At 48.3% G+C, this 18291-nt stretch overlaps 1 protein-coding gene across 6 annotated transcripts in view; it reads left to right on the forward strand.

The window, feature by feature from the left end:
• The window catches only part of SMOC1 (SPARC related modular calcium binding 1), a 144051-nt gene that overhangs the window by 32428 nt on the left and 93332 nt on the right, over window positions 1–18291 (forward strand). Inside the window, exon 1 of one of the 6 annotated variants that reach the window (XM_070249489.1) lies at window positions 5761–5886. The exons of 4 other annotated variants lie outside the window; for them this stretch is intronic. In XM_070249489.1, the coding sequence (XP_070105590.1) occupies window positions 5878–5886 (9 nt within the window). In that variant the 5' untranslated portion in view covers window positions 5761–5877. Of the gene's footprint in view, window positions 1–5760; window positions 5887–18291 lie in introns of those variants that run through there. One more of the 6 variants, XM_070249488.1, reaches the window with a different exon arrangement.

Below are 18291 nucleotides of genomic sequence, written 5' to 3' on the forward strand. Positions count from 1 at the left end.
AGGGATCTGGGCTGGCTGCGTCCCTCCTGAGTAGTTTGCTGACCCCTGCAAAAACCAAGACACCCTCAGAGTAGTGAGACTTGCTTGTTACTTGCCTCTTCTACTCATTGATAGATGTGAAATGCTCCTGAAGAGCCAAGTGATCAGAAGTAGGTGATACCAGAAGGAAGAAAAAAACAAAATGGCTGCCTGAGTCTGGTGAAGTAGCTGCTGTCATCAGAGAAGGTTCCCTCTCAGGGGACCCAGGGACTAGATTGTCCTTTTCCATCTGTAAGTCTTACCCTGCTTCCAACTGGAATGCTCATTAATGAGACTGTTCTCACTGTTCTGACTGGGAATTTGTTCCTGTTTGTCCCAACTGGCAGTCCTATTTCCCTAGTCCATTCCCTCCCGCTTTGTTCTAGAAGACTAGTTCACCTCCTCTCCTCAGCCCCCAGCACGTCTTCCTCCTTCCTCGCTCTCAGCTGATGCCCTTGCTTCCTTTCTCATTGAGAAAGCAGAGGCAAGGGAAGAGAACTTCTGTAGGCGGCTGTTACTACATCTCTGAACCTACCCATTTCTGTCCCCGAATACTCCATCTGTCCTCCTGTCACTGCAGATGAACTGTCCTTGCATCTATCAAGGCAGAGCCTCGACTTTTGCACTAGGCCTCATCTCCTTGTAGCTACTCGAGGACATCACTTTAGCGGCGTCTTCTCTGTCACTATTTCCCCTCCTCTCTATTGGATCTTGTCCTCAGTGTCAAAGCTGCTATAATTTGTCCCATGTCACCTTCTTGCCACCACCCCATTTCTCTGCTGCCCTTCACAGCAAAACTCTCTGAAGGGGTTACCTGTACATCTTTTCCCCAATTCCTTCCCTCTGTCTTCTCTTGAAAACACACCTATCAGGCTTTTGTCTCCACCGCTTCCTTGAAACAACTTGTCAACATCACGTTGATCTCCAAGCTGGGTAATTGCACTGTGAGTGTTCAGTCTCCATCTTACTAGGCTTTCAGCAGCACGTGACATGCTTGTTCACCGCCTTCTTCATGACACGCTTCCCTCAGTTTCTGGGACACCACTCTCTCGGTTCTCATCCTTCCTTCCTGGATGCTCCCAATCTGTCTCATCTCCTGCTTCCTTCTTGTCTCTCCCACCTCCAAATTTGGAGCTCCTCAGGGCTTGGTCCTGAGGAACTCCTCTCTATGTAGACTCGTTCCTTTTCTGACCTTACGTAATTTTATGGTTTAAATAGCACCTATATGCAGAGTTATCTCAAATCTATGTCTCTAGTCTGGATATATCCATACATCTAGCTTCCTACTCAACATCTCCCTTGGATCTCTAATAGACATCTAAAACTAAAAATGACCAAAACTCCACATTTTCCCCACTAACCTACCAACCCATTTACCCTGTAGTCTTTCCCAACTCAATCAGTGGCAGCGCAATGCTGTCTTTACAGTTGCGACAAAACCTTTGGAGTCATCCTTGACCTTTCTCTGTCTCTCACATCCCGAGTCATATCCATTAGCACATCCTATTGACTCTGCTTTCAAATTGTATCCAGAATCTACCCACTTCTTACCCCTTCTGCTACTAAACCCTGGTGCAAGCCATTATTACCTTTTAACAGGATTATGTTTAATAGCTACTGTGCTGATCTCTTTTCTTCAGCCTTTGCCCCTCTGCACTCTATCACACAGCAGCAGAGTGAGCCTTCTACAACAAGGCTCAGCTCAATCACTGCTCTGCTTCCCATCTTACAGTAGCTTCCAAGGCCCCACATGGTTCGCTTCTCTGCTGCCTTGCTGGTCTGCCCTCCTGATGCAGCCTCCTTTGCTTCAGCTGCTCTGGCGTCCTTGCTGTTCCCTGAGCGCTCAAGGAATGTCCTCTCCTCAGCCTCTTTGCACTTGCTGTTCCCTCTGTGTGGAATGTTCTCTCCCCAGAAAACTGCATGGCTCACTCATTCACTTCCTTCAGGCCTCTACTCAAATGTCACCTTCTCAGAACTTCTTCCCTGACCAGCCTGTGGATAAGAACCGCCATCCCCCAACCTCCTTACACTCTTTATCCTTTGTCTGTCTTTATTTTTCTCCCTGGCACACATCCCGCCTGCTAGGTTATATATTTACTGGTTTATTCACTGTGTCCTTCCACTAGAATGAAAGCCCTGTGAGAGCAGGGACCCCAGTGCCCAGAACAGTGCCTGAGACCCAGAACATGCTGGAAGCATGCTGAATGAATGAACTCTCACTTCTCAGACTGACTGACTTTGCGTTATAATAGGGCGGTTGTCTTCGAACTTTTAAAAAGTGGGATAATTCTTTTTCCAAACAAATTTAGAAGGAACCTGAATTTGTAGGACAGATATCAATGGTACTTGATCAGTTTGAACTGATCTAATTGTTATCTTGTTTTTGCTGTCCTTTTGTAAAGTATTGAGAAAGTCCTGATTTGCTTTGAAATAGCAGAATACTGTTGGGTTAAACTGACCCAGAATTTTGAAGGAAGGTGAGTAAGATATTTTTATTTCCAAGTTGAGTCACTAACAGTATTTAACAATTGTTCATTTGTTATCACACACACACACAAATCAGGGAAGTACTCAGATCTATAATAAGGTCTCAAACTGTCAATCATGGGCTGTTATTATGATATGATAAGTTACGCATTCATGGGTTCTTAAGCAATTGACCAAAACACTTTGATGAGAATGCTTGCTGAGCATATGTGCCTGAGCATTTGACCGCAGTGCACATGTGCTGTTGTAGTGAACTTTACTTGCTTCTAGAATTTCACATGAACAGACATGTGCAGCCTGAATTTAGAAAAAAACAAAACAAACACATAGAGCTACAGCTTCGTAATCAACGAATGACATATGTAGAAAACATTTAAATAAACACACGGATATGGCCCAGGAGAAATTTTGTTACTGAGGGTTGTGCAGAAACCTTGGGAGCACAAGACAATGTGTTAACAATCTTCAGTGTGTTAAAATTTGGACTGTAACACATGAGTTGTTCATTTAAAAAATGGTGTTAAAAACAGTTAAACTGTTCTGACATTCTCTTTCTTAGCCTTCTTTTTAAAAGTGGCTAACGTTGCTTTTTGGATTTCCGTAGGAACAAAATCTACTGAGCGATGTGCAATTAGGCCAGTGAACTGAGTGTCTTTTCCAAAGGGCCATTAGAGATGATTCTAAAGCCAGCTTCTAAGCACACAGAAGACGCTCAATTAATGAATGTTAGATGTTGAATGAACACAGCTGAAGTCAGAAGGGGAAGCAACTTGCAGTGTCCTCTTTAAAAAACAAAACCTTGCCTCACTTCCTTTCCTGTCTGTATGATGTGGTTTTGACCATGAACCCTAGGGTCAGACTGGCTGGAGTCCATTCCTGGCTCCATCACTTACCAGCTGGTGACCTTGGCCAGGTAACAGAACTTCCCTGTGCCTCAGTTTCTTCATCTTTAAAATCTGTAAAAAGTACCCATCTCACAGGACTGTTTTGAAGGTTAAATGAATTAGCATGTTAAACATCTAGAACAATGCCAAGCAATAAAAAAAGTTTCCTATTATTATTACTTATTATTCTGAGAGGTGACACTTTTCATAGCTGCCCAGCAGGCAAAGACCACAGGATATTGAGCCGAGAACAAAGCTGCTCTTTCCCTTCTGACTTGTAACATTTTGAGGTATTTCAGGTAGTTCTCAGGACATAAACACACCCCAGGCAAATGATGCCGAGATAAGGACACATCCTCTTTCTCTCAGTGTGGATAATCAAGGGGCCGGTGATGGTGGTTTCTCCAATTCCTGCTTCTCTGGGGTTTAAGCTATATGTTTTCTTCACTGCTGCCTCTGGGGGCACACTCTCTTGGGGAGGGGTGGAGAAGTGCTGACTGAGGGTTCTTTTTTGTAGAAGGGGGTAGAATCTTCTTTCTCATAGGGCTGGTTTCCTACTGGGAAATCCTGTTGCTGCCTTGTACAGCCAGGTCAGGCCCGTGGGAAGAGCTGGACTAAGCAACACTCTCCTACTCTGGGACAGAGAGGATGCTGGGAAGGTGTTCCCCATGAGGGTGAAGAGGGACCCCCAGGCTCCCAGCGCCTTGTTCCGATTTGGACTCTATCCCTCTAGCCCGGTGTCTCCGTCGTCCAGCTTGTGTTCCAGCTAAGAGAGAAGTTACTCTACTTCCCATGCATACCTTGAACCTTCTGCCTTCTGTCCTTTAAAAAATGATAATAATTATTTTAACCATAGTAGTTATTACTGCTGATGTTTACCCAGACCTAGAAGGTGCCAGGCAAATGCCATATCATAACATACCTGTGATTATTTACATTTCACGGACATGCAGAGGCAACTGGGGTATTAAACTTGACCTGAGCCCAAGATCACTTGGCTGGTGGATGTGAAGCTGCGGCTCAGGGTCTGACCGTGACTTCAGACCTTGTGCTCCCACTGTTGTGGGAGCTGCAGTGGGGATACCATGGGCCTACGACCTGCAGGGATTCCCACTTCGGTCACTCTCCTGACTTTGACGAAATCAGTGGAAACCTGCCAGGGGTAGATTTTTCAAAAAAAACAACAAAAAAAGTGTTTTTATTATATAATTATTCAACATAAATTTGAAGAAGGATTTTCCAATATAGAAGTAACATAACCATCTGGACTAAATCATCCCATTAAGACAAACACTATACACACACAAACACACACACACACACACGCACACGCTCCCCTAGGAGACGCACATCCTACCTTAGGGAAAAGAGACACATGTCCTACCCTAATGCCAGGGTGGGCACCTGCTGTATCCCTCATCTCCTGGGAGGTGTGGGTGGGCTCTCCCTTCCTGGTGGCTGCCGAGGCCGTTGACCTGGATTGGATTCAGCTAAGGGATCTCAACAGAGCAAGGCCCAGAGCCTCTAGGGGGGACTGGATCTGCAGGCAGAAGGACAGAGTGCGCCCCTCAGAGGGGACCAGGGCCAGTGGACTGTGAAAGCCCCAGAGCCCTTACATTCTGTCCTGGGAAACTCTTTCCCTCATTAATCTCTCGAAGGCTTTGCTGTGATTGACTCCTCACGAATGAAGGAACCATAATGTGCTGATCCTAGATATGATTAGTGCACACGCTGGCTCTGTCCTTGCCACCCACCTGGCTGTAGGTTTTATGGATCTGCAAATTAGGCAGGTGCGGATGAGCCATGGGGGCCTCACTGGGAGCAGGCATACTATCAACGTTATTATTGGAAAGGGCTGTTGCCAGAACTGGGACTTAGAATTGTAATTCTTTTTTTTTTTTGAGAAAGATTAGCCCTGAGCTAACTGCTGCCAATCCTCCTCTTTTTGCTGAGGAAGGCTGGCCCTGAGCTAACATCCGTGCCCATCTTCCTCTACTTTATATGTGGGACGCCTACCACAGCATGGCTTGCCAAGCAGTGCCATGTCCACACCCGGGATCCGAACCAGCGAACCCCAGGCCGCTGAAACGGAACGTGCGCACTTAACCGCTGTGCCACCGTGCCCGCCCAGAGTTATAATTCTTATGTTCCTACATCGCAACAGCTTCCTGCGTATTCAAATGATGTATTTGCTCCACCACAAAAGCCATTACTCTTCCTCCCAACCCTCTTCTAACATCCATCCTGCACATTTGTACTGAGCTTCTGCTCTGTGCCAGACACAGCCCGAGACGAGGATATGATGATGGGAGCCAAACAGACACAGCTGCAGTCATGGAGTTTACGTCTAGGGGGGAGGCGATCAAATAATCACAGAAAAAAATACAGCTTCAGTGTGGTGAGAGCTGCAGAGGAGAGGTGCTTGACTTTGGGGCTTTGATCCCGTCTAGAAGGACAGAGGGGCAGAGGGGGCTTCCCTGAGGATGCGATGCTCCAGGTGAGGTTTGGGGGACGAGAAGGCCTCGCTCAGTGAAGAGGGGAGGGAGGCGCTCTAGGCAGTGGGCACAGCACAGGGACAGGCTCTGCGCCTGGAGGCGGCCAGCTGAAATTCTACCCATTCTTTAAGGCAGTTCACAATCACCGTTCAGATGGGGAGCCCTGCTCTGTGCTCCTTAGCACTGGGTTTCTTAGAGTGTTTGACATATTCCGGCTCCTATGAGACCCTCAGTGGCCTGAGGGTGGGGGCCCACACTTGGTTGCCTGGAGACAGGCCATGAACTACCCTCTCTCACACCAACTTCCTGCCACAGGGCTGGCCAGATGCCTTCTGAGCTCTGCCCGCCGTCTGAGTCGCAGCCTGGGGAGGCCAGGGACCAGGAGGGGAGCAAGCCTGACTCTACAGCCTCCAGCTCTGCAGACTTCTACCTTGGTCATTTCGTGAGCAAGATCTTGTGGGCTAGTGGAGAGAAGGACTGGCCGGACTGACCAGACCTTCATTTCTCACGCAGTATGCCCGGACCTTCCCAGGGCAGGCTGTCAGGAGAGGAGGCTCACAGCCTGCACTGTTTTTCATTTCTACTTACTCACTGCAAAACTTAGAGTGATGAATTCTTCTCTGTTCCAGGCCAAGTTTCCCGGCAGAACAGAAGGAGACATCAATTCATTCAGCAAACATTTATTGCACACCCCTGATGTGTCACATACCGAGTTCCTGGGCTTTGAGTCCTGAGGCCTCAGAGGTGAACAGGCACTGTCCTCTGTCCTCAGGGGCTCCCAGCCTGGTGACAATGCCCCCCCTCCTCTCTGGACTGTTCTGCAAGGGAGGTGACTGAAATCCCATATCTGCAGGGCTTCGAATTCTGGGGAGGGAGATGGCTGACATAAACCTCAGGAGAATCTTAGTAGTTTTCTGTTTCCACCCAAAGAGCATTCCCGGGGGCTGAGCTGGGGCCCTAACTTGGGTGGTCTCACTGCATGGTCCAGCTGGAGAAGGAACTGGTGCTTCTCACATGTTTCTTTCCTTTTATCAAATGGTTCAGAGGGTCTTGAAGCCTCCAGTGTTTTGCGGTGGCAACCAGAAACAGCAGGCTAGGCATCCAGGTGGGGGGGTGGCCAAGACAAGACGCCTCTTCTTTACCCCAGGACCCCTGAAGTGCTCTGGGTGAATTTGACTGGCTGTGCTCAGGGGATATCCTACCTGGGCACACTGCTCCTGTCTGCCCCGACCCCTTCCGTCTCCAGCCCCAGGGATCTGTTGCAGAATCAGGGAGTGCCCCAGCTCAGAGCCACTGGGCTTCAAACTCTATTAGCTCTTTGAAGAGGCAGCTCAGTTGTCATGATGCAGAGCCCTGGCTTTAGAGTGGGGTTAACTGGGTATTGGCTGTGTCATCCTGGGCTAGTGACATAACTTCGGAGCTTTCTCCTTGGTGAGATATAAGTGCAAATACCGCCAGCTGTGTGGACTGCAACACGTACTTCACGTCCTTTGCATAGTGCCTGGTATAAAGTCAGTGAGCTCAACAAACAGGGGTGGATGTTGTTACCTGCTTCTTTTACTCTTCCCATCGTGCTTCAGGCTATACCATTTCTGTGCATCACTATATGCTCAGGCACAATGTGTGCTTCTGCTTGAAATGCTGGAACGTGGCCCAGGGTTAGCTGGATCCCTCCTGCTACAAGAAGAAAGTCATGGCTCAGGTTGACCTCCTGCTGTTGTCCTTGACTATTGCTGTTGGGTGTAATGAGTTCTTTACACCCTTGACGCTCAAAGTGTGGTCTGCTGGCCAGCATCATTGTCATCATCTACAGGCTTGCTAGACATGCAGCATCCCAGACCTACTGGATGAGAATCTGCACGTTAATAAGGTCCCCAGGTGATTCATATGTGCCTTTAAGTTCGAGAAGCCTGCTTGACATTGTACCAGCTCAGGGAGATAGAGCCCTCACTCTATTTTTGGTGTGATTGGGAGAGGGTACTTATAGGCAGAGGAGGGGAGGGGAGTGAGCAGATGAAATAACTGAAAACCAGCAGAACTTGACCTGTGACTTTCTGCATTCCATCAGTTGCCGCACTGAACCTCGTTTGCCTGTTGCCTCTCTCCTCTCCTAGGTGAGCTCCTGGGGCAGGGTCTGTGCCGTATGTACCGTGCACTGTTCCCACCAGCTCACCGCGTGGCTCATGTAGCAAAGCCATTTCCATGTAAACATGAGTTTCCTCTCACTGGTTCTGGAACCCAGGCACAGATAGGGGTTGGAATGGTGGAAGTGCCTGGGGTGACTTGGTGTGGACCAGAAGGAGTGAGAGACTTACTGGCTCACCTTTGATCTCACTGGATTTTTCTTCTCTATCTCCTTTGATGCCTCCACTTCTAATTCTAGTTCTCTTGCTATTTCTACCACATCTGCAGTTACTTCTTCCACTGAAGTCTTGAACTCCTGAGTCATCCATGAGGGTTGGAATTGACCTTCCAAACTCCTGTTAATGTTGATATTTATACCTCTTCCTGTGAATCACAAATGTTTTTTGTTTTTTTTTTTGCTGAGGAAGAGTCACTCTGAGCTAACATCTGTTGCCAATCTTCCTCTTTTTTTGCTTGAGGAAGATTGTCCCTGAGCTAACATCTGTGCCAGTCCTCCTCTATTTTGTATGTGGGTCACTGCCACAGCATGGCTGACAAGTGGTGTAGGTCTGCACCTGGGATCCAAACCTGTGACCCCTGGCTGCCGAAGCAGAGCATGCCAAACTTGACCACTATGCCACAGGGCCTGTCCCACAAATGTTCATAACGGCATCTATAATGGTGAATCCTTTCTAGAAGGTTTTCAATTTGCTTTGCCAGATCCATCAGAGGAATCACAGTTTATGGCAGCTATAGCCTTATGAAATGTATTTCTTAAATAATAAGACTTAAAAGTCAAAATTACTCCTTGATCCGTGGGCTGCAGAGTGGATGTTGTGTGAGCAGGCAAGAAAACAACATTAATCTCATTGTACGTCTCCAACAGAGCTCTTAGGTGACCAGGCGCATTGTCAATGAGCAGTAATATTTTGAAAGGAATCTTTTCCTGAGCAGTACTTCTCAACAATAGGCCTAAGATATTCAGTAAACCATGCTGTAAACAGATGTGCTGTCATCCAGGCTTTGTTGTGCTCTTTGTTACAGAGCACAGGCAGAGTAGATTCAGCATAATTCTTAAGGGCCCTAGGATTTTTGGAATGGTAAATGAGCATTGGCTTCAACTTAAAGTCATCAGCTGCATTATCCCCTAAAAAAGAGAGTCAGCCTGTCCTCGGAAGCTTTGAAGCCAGGCATTGCCTTCTCCTCTCTAGCTATAAAAGTCCTAGATGGCATCTTCTTCCAATACAAAGCTACTCTGAAAACCTGTTGTTTAGTGTAGCCACCTTCCTTAATGATCTTAGCTAGATCTTCTGGAGAACTTGCTGCAGCTTCCACACCAGCATCTGCTGCTTCACCTGCACTTTTATGTCATGGATACAGCTTCTTTCCTTAAACCTCATGAGCCAACCTCTGCTGGCTTCAAACTTTTCTTCTGCAGCGTCCTCACCTCTCTCAGCCTTCACAGAATTGAAGAGAGGGAGGGCCTTGCTGTGGATTAGGCTTTGGCTTAAGGGAATGTTGTGGCTGGTTTGATCTTCTATCCAGACCGCTAAGACTTTCTCCACGTCAGCAATAAGGCTGTTTCACTTTCTCATCATTCGTGTGTTCACTGGAGTAGCATTTTTAATTTCCTTCAAGAACTTTTCCTTTGCATTCACAACTTGGCTAACTGTTTGGTGCAGGAGGCGTGCTTTTGGCCTGTCTCAGCTTTCAACATGCCTTCCTCACTGAGTTTAATCATTTCTAGCTCTGGATTTAAAGTGAGAGATGTGCGACTCTTCCTTTCACCTGAACACTTAGAGGCCATTGGAGGGTTATTAATTGGCCTAATTCCAGTATTTTTGTGTCTCAGGGAACAGGGAGGCCTGAGGAGAGGGAGATGGGGGACTGGCTGGTCAGTGGAGCAGTCAGAACACACACATTTATTGATTAAGTTCGCGCCGTCATATGTGGGCACAGTTTGTGGCGCCTCCAGTTACAACAGTAACATCAAAGATCACTGATCACAGATCCGCATAACAAATATAATAATAATGAAAAAGTTTGAAATATTGAGAGAATTACCAAAATGTGACACAGAGACAGAAGTGAGCAAATGCTGCTGGAAAAATGGTGCCGATAGACCTGCCCAATGCAGGGTTGCCACAAACCTTCAATTTGTGAAAAATGCAACGTCTCTGAAGCACAGTAAAACAAGGTACACCTGTATACTTGAAAGTTTCTAAGAGAGTAGATCTTAAGTGTTCTTACTGTGCAGAAAAAAGGTAACTGTGTGAGGTGATGGATATGTTAATCAGTTTGATTGCAGTAATCCTTTCACAATGTGTGTATATATATCAAAACGTGTTATACACTTGATGTCAATCATACTTTTATTTGTCAATCATACTTCAGTGAAGCTGAAGAGGAAAAGGATGTGGTGCCAGGTAATGTCCAGGCTTAGCCTGATCTACTGGGTGGGTGGGGAGGGGTGGGGCACGTAACCTCCCTGGTGTCCCCTGATGGGTGGCTGCGTTCATCAAGACACTTCTGTAGAGAAGATCTGCAGTACTGTCAGCAATTGGTGGGTGGATGCACCAGCATGAGATGAGGACCTGGGTGGGGTACCAACAGCAGCTGCCTGTGATGTCCAAGAAGCCTCCATAACTTAGCAAGCCTCAAATTGCTCTTCCCTCACAAGCTTAGCTCTCCCCAGACTTTCCTATCTCAGTAGGCACCACCACTCACCATTTGCTTAAGCCAGAAATCTAGAGATCATTCTTGATCCCTTTTTTCCCCTCAGCCACCCACATCTGGTCCATCAGCAAATTCCCTTGAGTCCACCTCTGAACTCTGTCCTGTCTCCATTGACTTCTCTCTCTTCACTTAATGCCATCCTACTCCGAACTGCTACCCCCGTCTCTTGGGCCTGGATAGCCTCAGTAACCTCAATATTGATCTCTCTGCTTCTTTTCTTATCCTTCTTCACACAGCAGCTGGGGTAAATCTTTTTAAAAAATACTTTCCTTTTCAGAGCAGTTTTAGGTTTTCAGCAAAATTAAAAGGAAGGTGGAGCGATTTCCCATATAGCTTCTGCCCCCACACGTGCACAGCCTCCCCACTATCAACATCCCCCCCAGAGTGGTGCATTGTTACAATCGATGAACCTCGTTGACCCATCATTATCACCTGAAGTCCATAGTTTATCTAAGGGCTCGCTCTTGGTGGTATACATTCTGTGGGTTTGGACCAATGTGTAATGACATGTATCCATCATTATGGTATCATATGGAGGATTTTTACTGCCCTAAGTATCCTCTGTGCTCTGTCTGTGTCTCCCTGTCCCCCTCTCTCCACTGGCAACCACTCATCTTTTTGCTGTCTCCATAGTTTTGCCTTTTCAAGAATTTCATATAGTTGGAATCACACAGTATGTAGCCTTCTCAGGTTGGCTTCTTTCACTTAGTAATATGTATTTAAGGTTCCTCCATGTCTTTTCACGACTTGATAGCTCGTTTCTTTCTCAAGCTGGATAATATTCTGTTGTCCGGATGTATATACCTTATTTGTCCATTCATCTACTGAAGGACATCTTGGTTGCTTCAAAATTTTGGCAATTATGAATACAGATGCTATAAACATTTGTGTGCAGGTTTTTGTGTGGATGTAAGTTTTCATCTCATTTGGGTAAATACCAAGGAGTGCAGTTGCCAGATTGTGTGGTAAGAGTATGTCTAATTTTGTAAGAAACGGCCAAACCATCTTCTAAAGTGGCTGTCCCATTTTGCATTCCCACCAGCAATGAATGAGAGTTATGTTGCTCTATACCCTTGCCAGCATTTGGTGTTATCAGTGTTCTGAGTTTTGGCCATTCTAATAGATGTGTAGTGGTATCTCATTGTTGTTTTAATTTACATTTCCCTGATGACATATGATGTGGAGCATCTTTTCATGTCCTTATTTGCCATCTGTGTATCTTTGATATGTCTCTTAAGGTCTTTGGTCCATTTTTTAATCGGTTGTTTTGTTTTCTTATTAGGGGTGATTTAAAAAAAAAATCTGTATCAACTCATGTCATCCCCTTGTGTGAAACCCTTCAATGCGTTCTCAGGGCACTTAGGATGAAATGTGAACTCCTCACCATGGCCTATGTTGAGTCCTGTGTCATCTGACTTCTGCCCCCTCTGCCCCGCCCCATCTTCTCCTACGTCCTGCATCAGGTAGGATGTGGGAAGGTGGGAGGCAGCTGAGGGGAGGAGCCATGATCTTCCCTGGATTTTGTGTGGGCAGTGCACTCTTGACATTCAAGTCTGTGTTCAAATGTCACTACCTGCTCCAGTCTTTCCTTGACCACGTGATTCAGTCACTTGCTGTGCCATCACCCTATTTTATTTTCTTCAGAACATAAATTACTGTCTGAAATGCTTTGTCCATTTGTTGTGTATGTCTGTCCCAGCCCCGTAAAAGGAAAGCCCATGAGAGCAGGGAGCTTGTATATCTTGCTCGTTGGTGTATCCCCAGCACTAACAACAGTGCTGGGCACACAGTAGGCTCAAGTATTTGTTGACTGAATGACTCAACACTGGGACAAGTGAACAAAGAGACAGGAGGGCTGCTGGCTCTCTGGAATCTTCAGGAGCCCATTTCAGGTCAGGCAGCTCTATCCAGAAAGTTCATTGTAGGTTAGAAGTTGTTCTTCATCCAATTTTCTTCTTATCAAAATAAGCAGAGCAGGAAATGAAACCCAGTTTCCTGCTTATACATCAGACCACCAGGAAAGGCAGACGAATCTGGAAAAATCCGTGCACACACGGACGTGGTGTCCTGGTTCTTCCCAACTGAAGACATACCTCCTGGGGGACTTGCTCAGCTCCCCAGGAGGGGCTCATCTCAGGAACCCTCTGGCACTGAGGCCTGTGGAGCTGGTTAATGTCACAGCCTTTTCAGTTGTTTTCCATGTCCTGACTTGGTATTACCCACAGCCTGACAAAGTCCGGAAGTGGCATGTGCATGGAACAACGCAATGAACAAATGAACTGCGTTCTTCCGATGCCAATTTGGTTTGAAGAACAAGAAGTGGGATTTCCCTCATGGGAGAGCCTTAGGGCGGTAACGAAGTTAAGCCATTCGGGCCTCTGAATTGTGTTCTGAGGAGAAGCTTTGGAAGGAGAAGTCTCAGTACCAGGACCAATAACTAGGCTGGATTTTAGTGTTTGATTCTGTGCCAGGGGTCCAGGGAGGACCGAGCCATCGTTCGGGTCAGGCCATGGGGCAGGACGGGCTGCTGTCCTGACAGCTTGGAGAGTGTGGGGAAGGGAAAGTGGAAAAAAGAGGGCTGGAGGGGCCACACAGCGGATGCCGGAGAGATGTGGATTCCTTCTCTTGTCATATCTTCCTCTTGTGGCGCCCGGTCCCAGAGGCTCTGCAGAGGATCAGCTGTCTCTTCAGAGGCAGCCGAAACTACTTCTGTCCCGCCGCCAACACCTCGCACCAGTCCTGTCAAATTGCTCCTGAGCCAGCTTCCTCTCGTCACACTTCCTGCTCCTCACTGGGGCTCAGGCAGCGGCCACGCTTGTCTTGCTCACCATGTGGCTCCTTGAGCAGAATGGTACGTGGGCACCAAATCACCATTCTTGCATGTTGAATGGTGGAAAATATGTCAGAGTAAGAGGACTTCACTGGAAGCTGTGTTTTGGCACTTCTTTACATGGTGACCTTGAGGAAGTTGTTTGACCTTTCTGAACCTCAGTTAAGCTCTGCCCTTGCTGTGAGAACCTGACTGTGGTTATGATGACGACAACAACAATGGCTAACATTTACTGAGAGCCATTATGCCAGACCTGATTCTACCTTCTTTGCATGTCTTCACTGGCACGTCACTTTGCTTATGACATCCGTATGTGGTGGTTCTATTATCGTGCCCATTTTCCAGGTGTGAGCACTTAGACACAGATCAGTTAAACAGCACATCGGCTAGTGATTGAACCCATGCCTTTATTTCACGCGACCAGTTGCAATAACCTATGCAGAACGTGCTTTGTAAAGTGCTGACCAGCTTCCGGTTGTTTCTGTATTACCCAGCCCAGGAGGCTTCAGGAGGTCTAGACCTCGGGTTTGGAGGTCATCGACAGCTGAGCATTTGCCGTGTGTGCGTGGGGGCCCACAAAACGCCAGACAGGAAGGACTGAGAGTCCTTTGCTTGAGCGTGTAAGGGGGCTGGCAGGGCAGGGAACTGGGCTCAGTGAAGCGGGGAGAAGAAACCTCTTACCCACATCAGAAAACCTCAGAGGAGTGTAGGATGGCTTGGGGCAAGGCTGCTTCTCCCGCCACTGCTCTGGTTTTCTGGAGGGAGCCTGGAAGGGCCTGGTCCTCCTTTCCTGCTCACGTCTGAACCAAGTACTTGGCAGGACTGCTCACCCAGCAGGGCTTCCAAGCCACCTCGGCCAGGGGTAATGGAGCAGAGTTCCCCTCTGTCCTGTAGTGTGAAGCTAAGAGGGAGCCCTTGAGGGAACTAGGAGGGGAATAAACAGAAGGCAGGGTCAGTGTGGGGAAGAGAAGGCGACCAGGAATTGGGCAAAGAGGGCCAGGAGGGCTGCTGTGCTTGAGGCAGTGGGATTCCTGCCAAAGAGAAGGGATGCTTTGTATAAATCCAGGAGGCTTCAGCCCTGGGACCCAGCTTGGAGAAGGGACTTGCCCAGGGCCAGGCCTGAGGAGGATGTGTCTATCTGTGAATGTTTGCGGCTGACACCCAGGCTGGGAAGCAGGAGGGTGGGCTGACCTCACGACGATGGCCTCCTCCTCCAGGAAGCTGGCGGGCTTCCCTAGCTGTGACCTGCCATGTGCAGCTTTGATTTGTTTCAAGATTTTCCTTGTCTGTATCAGAGATGGTTTTTCTTGGCAAATTGCAACTTTTTCAGAAAGCAAACTTGCAGACTCCTCCTAGCCTGGGTCAACGTAATCCCCTGTTCGTTTATGCAGGCTCAGTGTGTTTGAGGCCAGAGCCAGCCAGGGTGAGGGTCCAGCCAGCCCAGACAGCTTTGTCGTTGGATTTGCAAACTCCAGCACGGCTGCGGCCCTGGATCCTCTGAGCCTTGGTGCCTGTGGTGTGGCTGTGTGCCTTGGGTTTCCTCTGTGCCCCACTTTGGAGGCTCTCTTTGGTGGGTCCTTCTCCTGCTGCCTGGGACCTTTATTTCAGCGTGCAGGTGAAACAAGAACCTGCCTCATGTAAAAATTTGGGAGACAATCTAGATTAATCCATTTTGCCCAATTAACGTGCCTATCTGGATAGAGTTACTAATATTGCATATCTTCAGGGCTCAAATAGTTAAGGCATGGATATATATGCTTCCTAGGCTTCTGTTTGTTCTTATTTTCCACCTTTATCATAAACTCACCAAGGGTGGGTCAGGAAAACATACCGCAAACCCCCAAGCGAGAGATGGTGTGCGTGCTGGGATATTTGACAAGGACAGATGCTCTTCTGGAGAGGAAGTGACCATCTGGAAGTTTCTGCGCTCGAGTGGCAGCTCTCTGGAGGGCCCGGATCTCTTGGGAAGGTCTGTTCGAGGGACGGGAGGCTCACAAGTTGCAAGCTCACAAGTTGCACAGGAACAGACTTTCTTGAGGCCAGCATCTGCCACATCCAAGGTCCCTGGAGGCTCTACGTTAGAGGAGGACCTGTTAGAGGAGGAAGAAGAAGGAGCCAGCTGGAGATATCTCATGTGCTGAAGTCTTTTGCTTCCACTCCCTACTCCCTCTGCCTCCCTCATCCAATTTTAGTCTGAGAGCTGGTCCTAATAAATGTACCTACCATTTATGGAGTGTTAACAGTGTGCCAGACATTGTGCTAATGCTTTATGCATCATTTCACTAGTCCTCATGACAAATCCATGGGATGGGCATTATTCTTATTTTACAGATGAAAAAGCTGAGGCTCAGAGAGGTTAAGTGACTGTCCTAAGGTCACACAGCAGGGAAGTGGTGAAGCTGGGATTTGAAATCCCAGTCTGTCTGATTCTAAAGGCTATACTCTTAAACATTGCACTACATTAGCCACAGAAATGCCTGAGAAACTGAATGCCTTCCAGCATGTTGGGGTGAGTTTTAGAGAGATGTTCTGGAAGCCCTTTGAGAGTTAAGCCTGGGATGCAAGATACTGAATCTTGGAGGCTTTTTTAGGAATCTGAGCCCCCAGAGAGGGAAGGAGAGAGAGGAACGTGATCCCCAGGGGAAAAGTACAAGTCAATAAAGAGCTTCTTGGGTCTGGATTAAGCCCAGGTGGGACTGCTTAGTAGTAACTGGGAGTTTGGCCAGACTCCATGGGGCTCATTTCTTGGTGTGGACGTGGAAGGAGGAACGCCCTGGGGTGTCGGGCTGGCGAAGGAGGAGAGAAGCCTTCTCATAAGGAAACCTCTTTGTGGTGTCTGGGCCAAGCTGAAGACAGTCTCTTTTCTGGACATTAAAGTAGGGTCTGGTGCCACACTCGACAAGGACCCGCTCAGCTCCACACTCACAGTGATTCTCCCCGAAAGAGGTGGGGTGCCAGCCAGGGGTGTCACAATCCCTGAAAGAGCAGCCCGACCCTCAAGTCCCCCTCAGAGACTGGCTGCACGTCCACACATGCCTCTGCTGCCTTGCTTCTGGGACATTCCTGGCTCCGTTCCACCCTCTGCCTCCTCCCTCCCCTCATTCCCTGGCAACTGACACCCTGACAGTGCCCTTCCCATCTCTGCGCATCTCCAGCCAGGTCACTGGGTGGCTGCACGGTTGGTCCCGTAAGTCAGCTGCTGGGCCACCTCACTCAGGAGGTCCGTGTGGCACTTGCCTTGTGCCAAAGACATTTCTGAGGGTAGATGGATGTCTGCTTGGGCGAGGGTCAGGGGATGCCAAGTCCTATTCTGTGGGACGTGAGTGTAAATCACCAGAATCAGACTGGCTTTGGGGACGACGACTTTTCCCCTTTGGCAGCTGACAGGCTGCGGAGTGGCACCACCCAGCCACTTCCAAATGCTTCTCCTGGGTAGGCACCAGCAGCCAGGTCCTGGGCTGGAGGGCTGAGGAGGACCCCCCCGGACACTAGAGAATGGGTCAGGGAGCTGGAGTTGCTGGCCTCCTGGGTTGGGCCTTTGGCAAGCTCCCCCTCAAGGATGACCTGGAGACACAGTTGCGGGAGGAGCCTGGGTTGGCGAGAGAGCACTTCTGGAGCTTCTCCCTGACAAGGGCGCTCATCCCCCAGTGCCTGAAGCAGCCCTTGGCCTGGAGCAGGGAAAGCAGGAGGTGACCTAATTACATCCCATTTACTGGAGTAGGCTGGAGCCAGAAGATGGTGACAGCCATTTCCAGAATCTTCCTCTAAACCATCTCCCATATTGATTCTTTCTTTCCATCCCCACTGCCAGTGGTAGCCCAGGCCCCTGTCAACACCTCATGTCTGGATTTCAGCCAGTGCCTCTTAACCATCCATTTCACATTTATTCTCTTTCCCTCTCAGTCTCTTCTACCCACTGCGGCCAGAATAACCAGCTGAAAACACCAATTTTATGAAGTGACTTTCCTACTCAAGCCTCCAAGGGTTCCTTCTGGCCCGAAGGGCTGGGGGACCTCACCCCATCTTTACACCGATATTCTGCTGCAGCCAGATTGGTCTGTCTGTGCTCTGCACATGCATGGCCATTTTGCGCAAGGCACTCTCCCTTCCTCAGATCGTATCTACCCTTCCAGGAGCAGCCACGGCCACACCCTCTGTGCACTCTCAGTTGCTTCAACTCCTCCTTCTCCAAGATCCCACGATCCTGCTTCCTATCACTGCTTTGACAATTAGGCGATGAGGCAGATAGTGTGTGGCTCCTTCTTGTTTGTCAATCTTTTCTCCTCAACCAGAGCACTGACTTCTGGAAGGAAGGAGCCGGATGGTGTTCTTGTGTAGCCCGGAGTAGCCCTGGGTCGGGCCTCTCATGGGTACTCAAGAAATAATTGTTGAGTTGATCAACAGGAAATAGGTTTAAATGACAGCATGAGGGATTTAGACTAGACTTAAGGAAGAACTTCTAGGAGCAGTTAGATGTTTAGAAAGAACGGCTGAAGAAGGTTGTAGCAGTATTGGGTCTTGTAACATCTATGAAAAATAAAAGAAAGTCCTCCTGAGAAAATGCCGTCAGGATGTGTGGTGGTGGTGGTGGCGGCCGTCAAGTTTCAGGCAGAGCAGGGTGGAGGAGGAAAGGCAGAAGTGGCAGCCTCCAGTTTTACACAGACTCCTCATTTTCAGCTGGAATCTGCCTTTCTACTTCGGATCTTGTCTTTGGCGC

The sequence above is a fragment of the Equus caballus genome, chromosome 24, assembly GCF_041296265.1.
Source record: "Equus caballus isolate H_3958 breed thoroughbred chromosome 24, TB-T2T, whole genome shotgun sequence".
Classification (NCBI taxonomy): domain Eukaryota; kingdom Metazoa; phylum Chordata; class Mammalia; order Perissodactyla; family Equidae; genus Equus; species Equus caballus.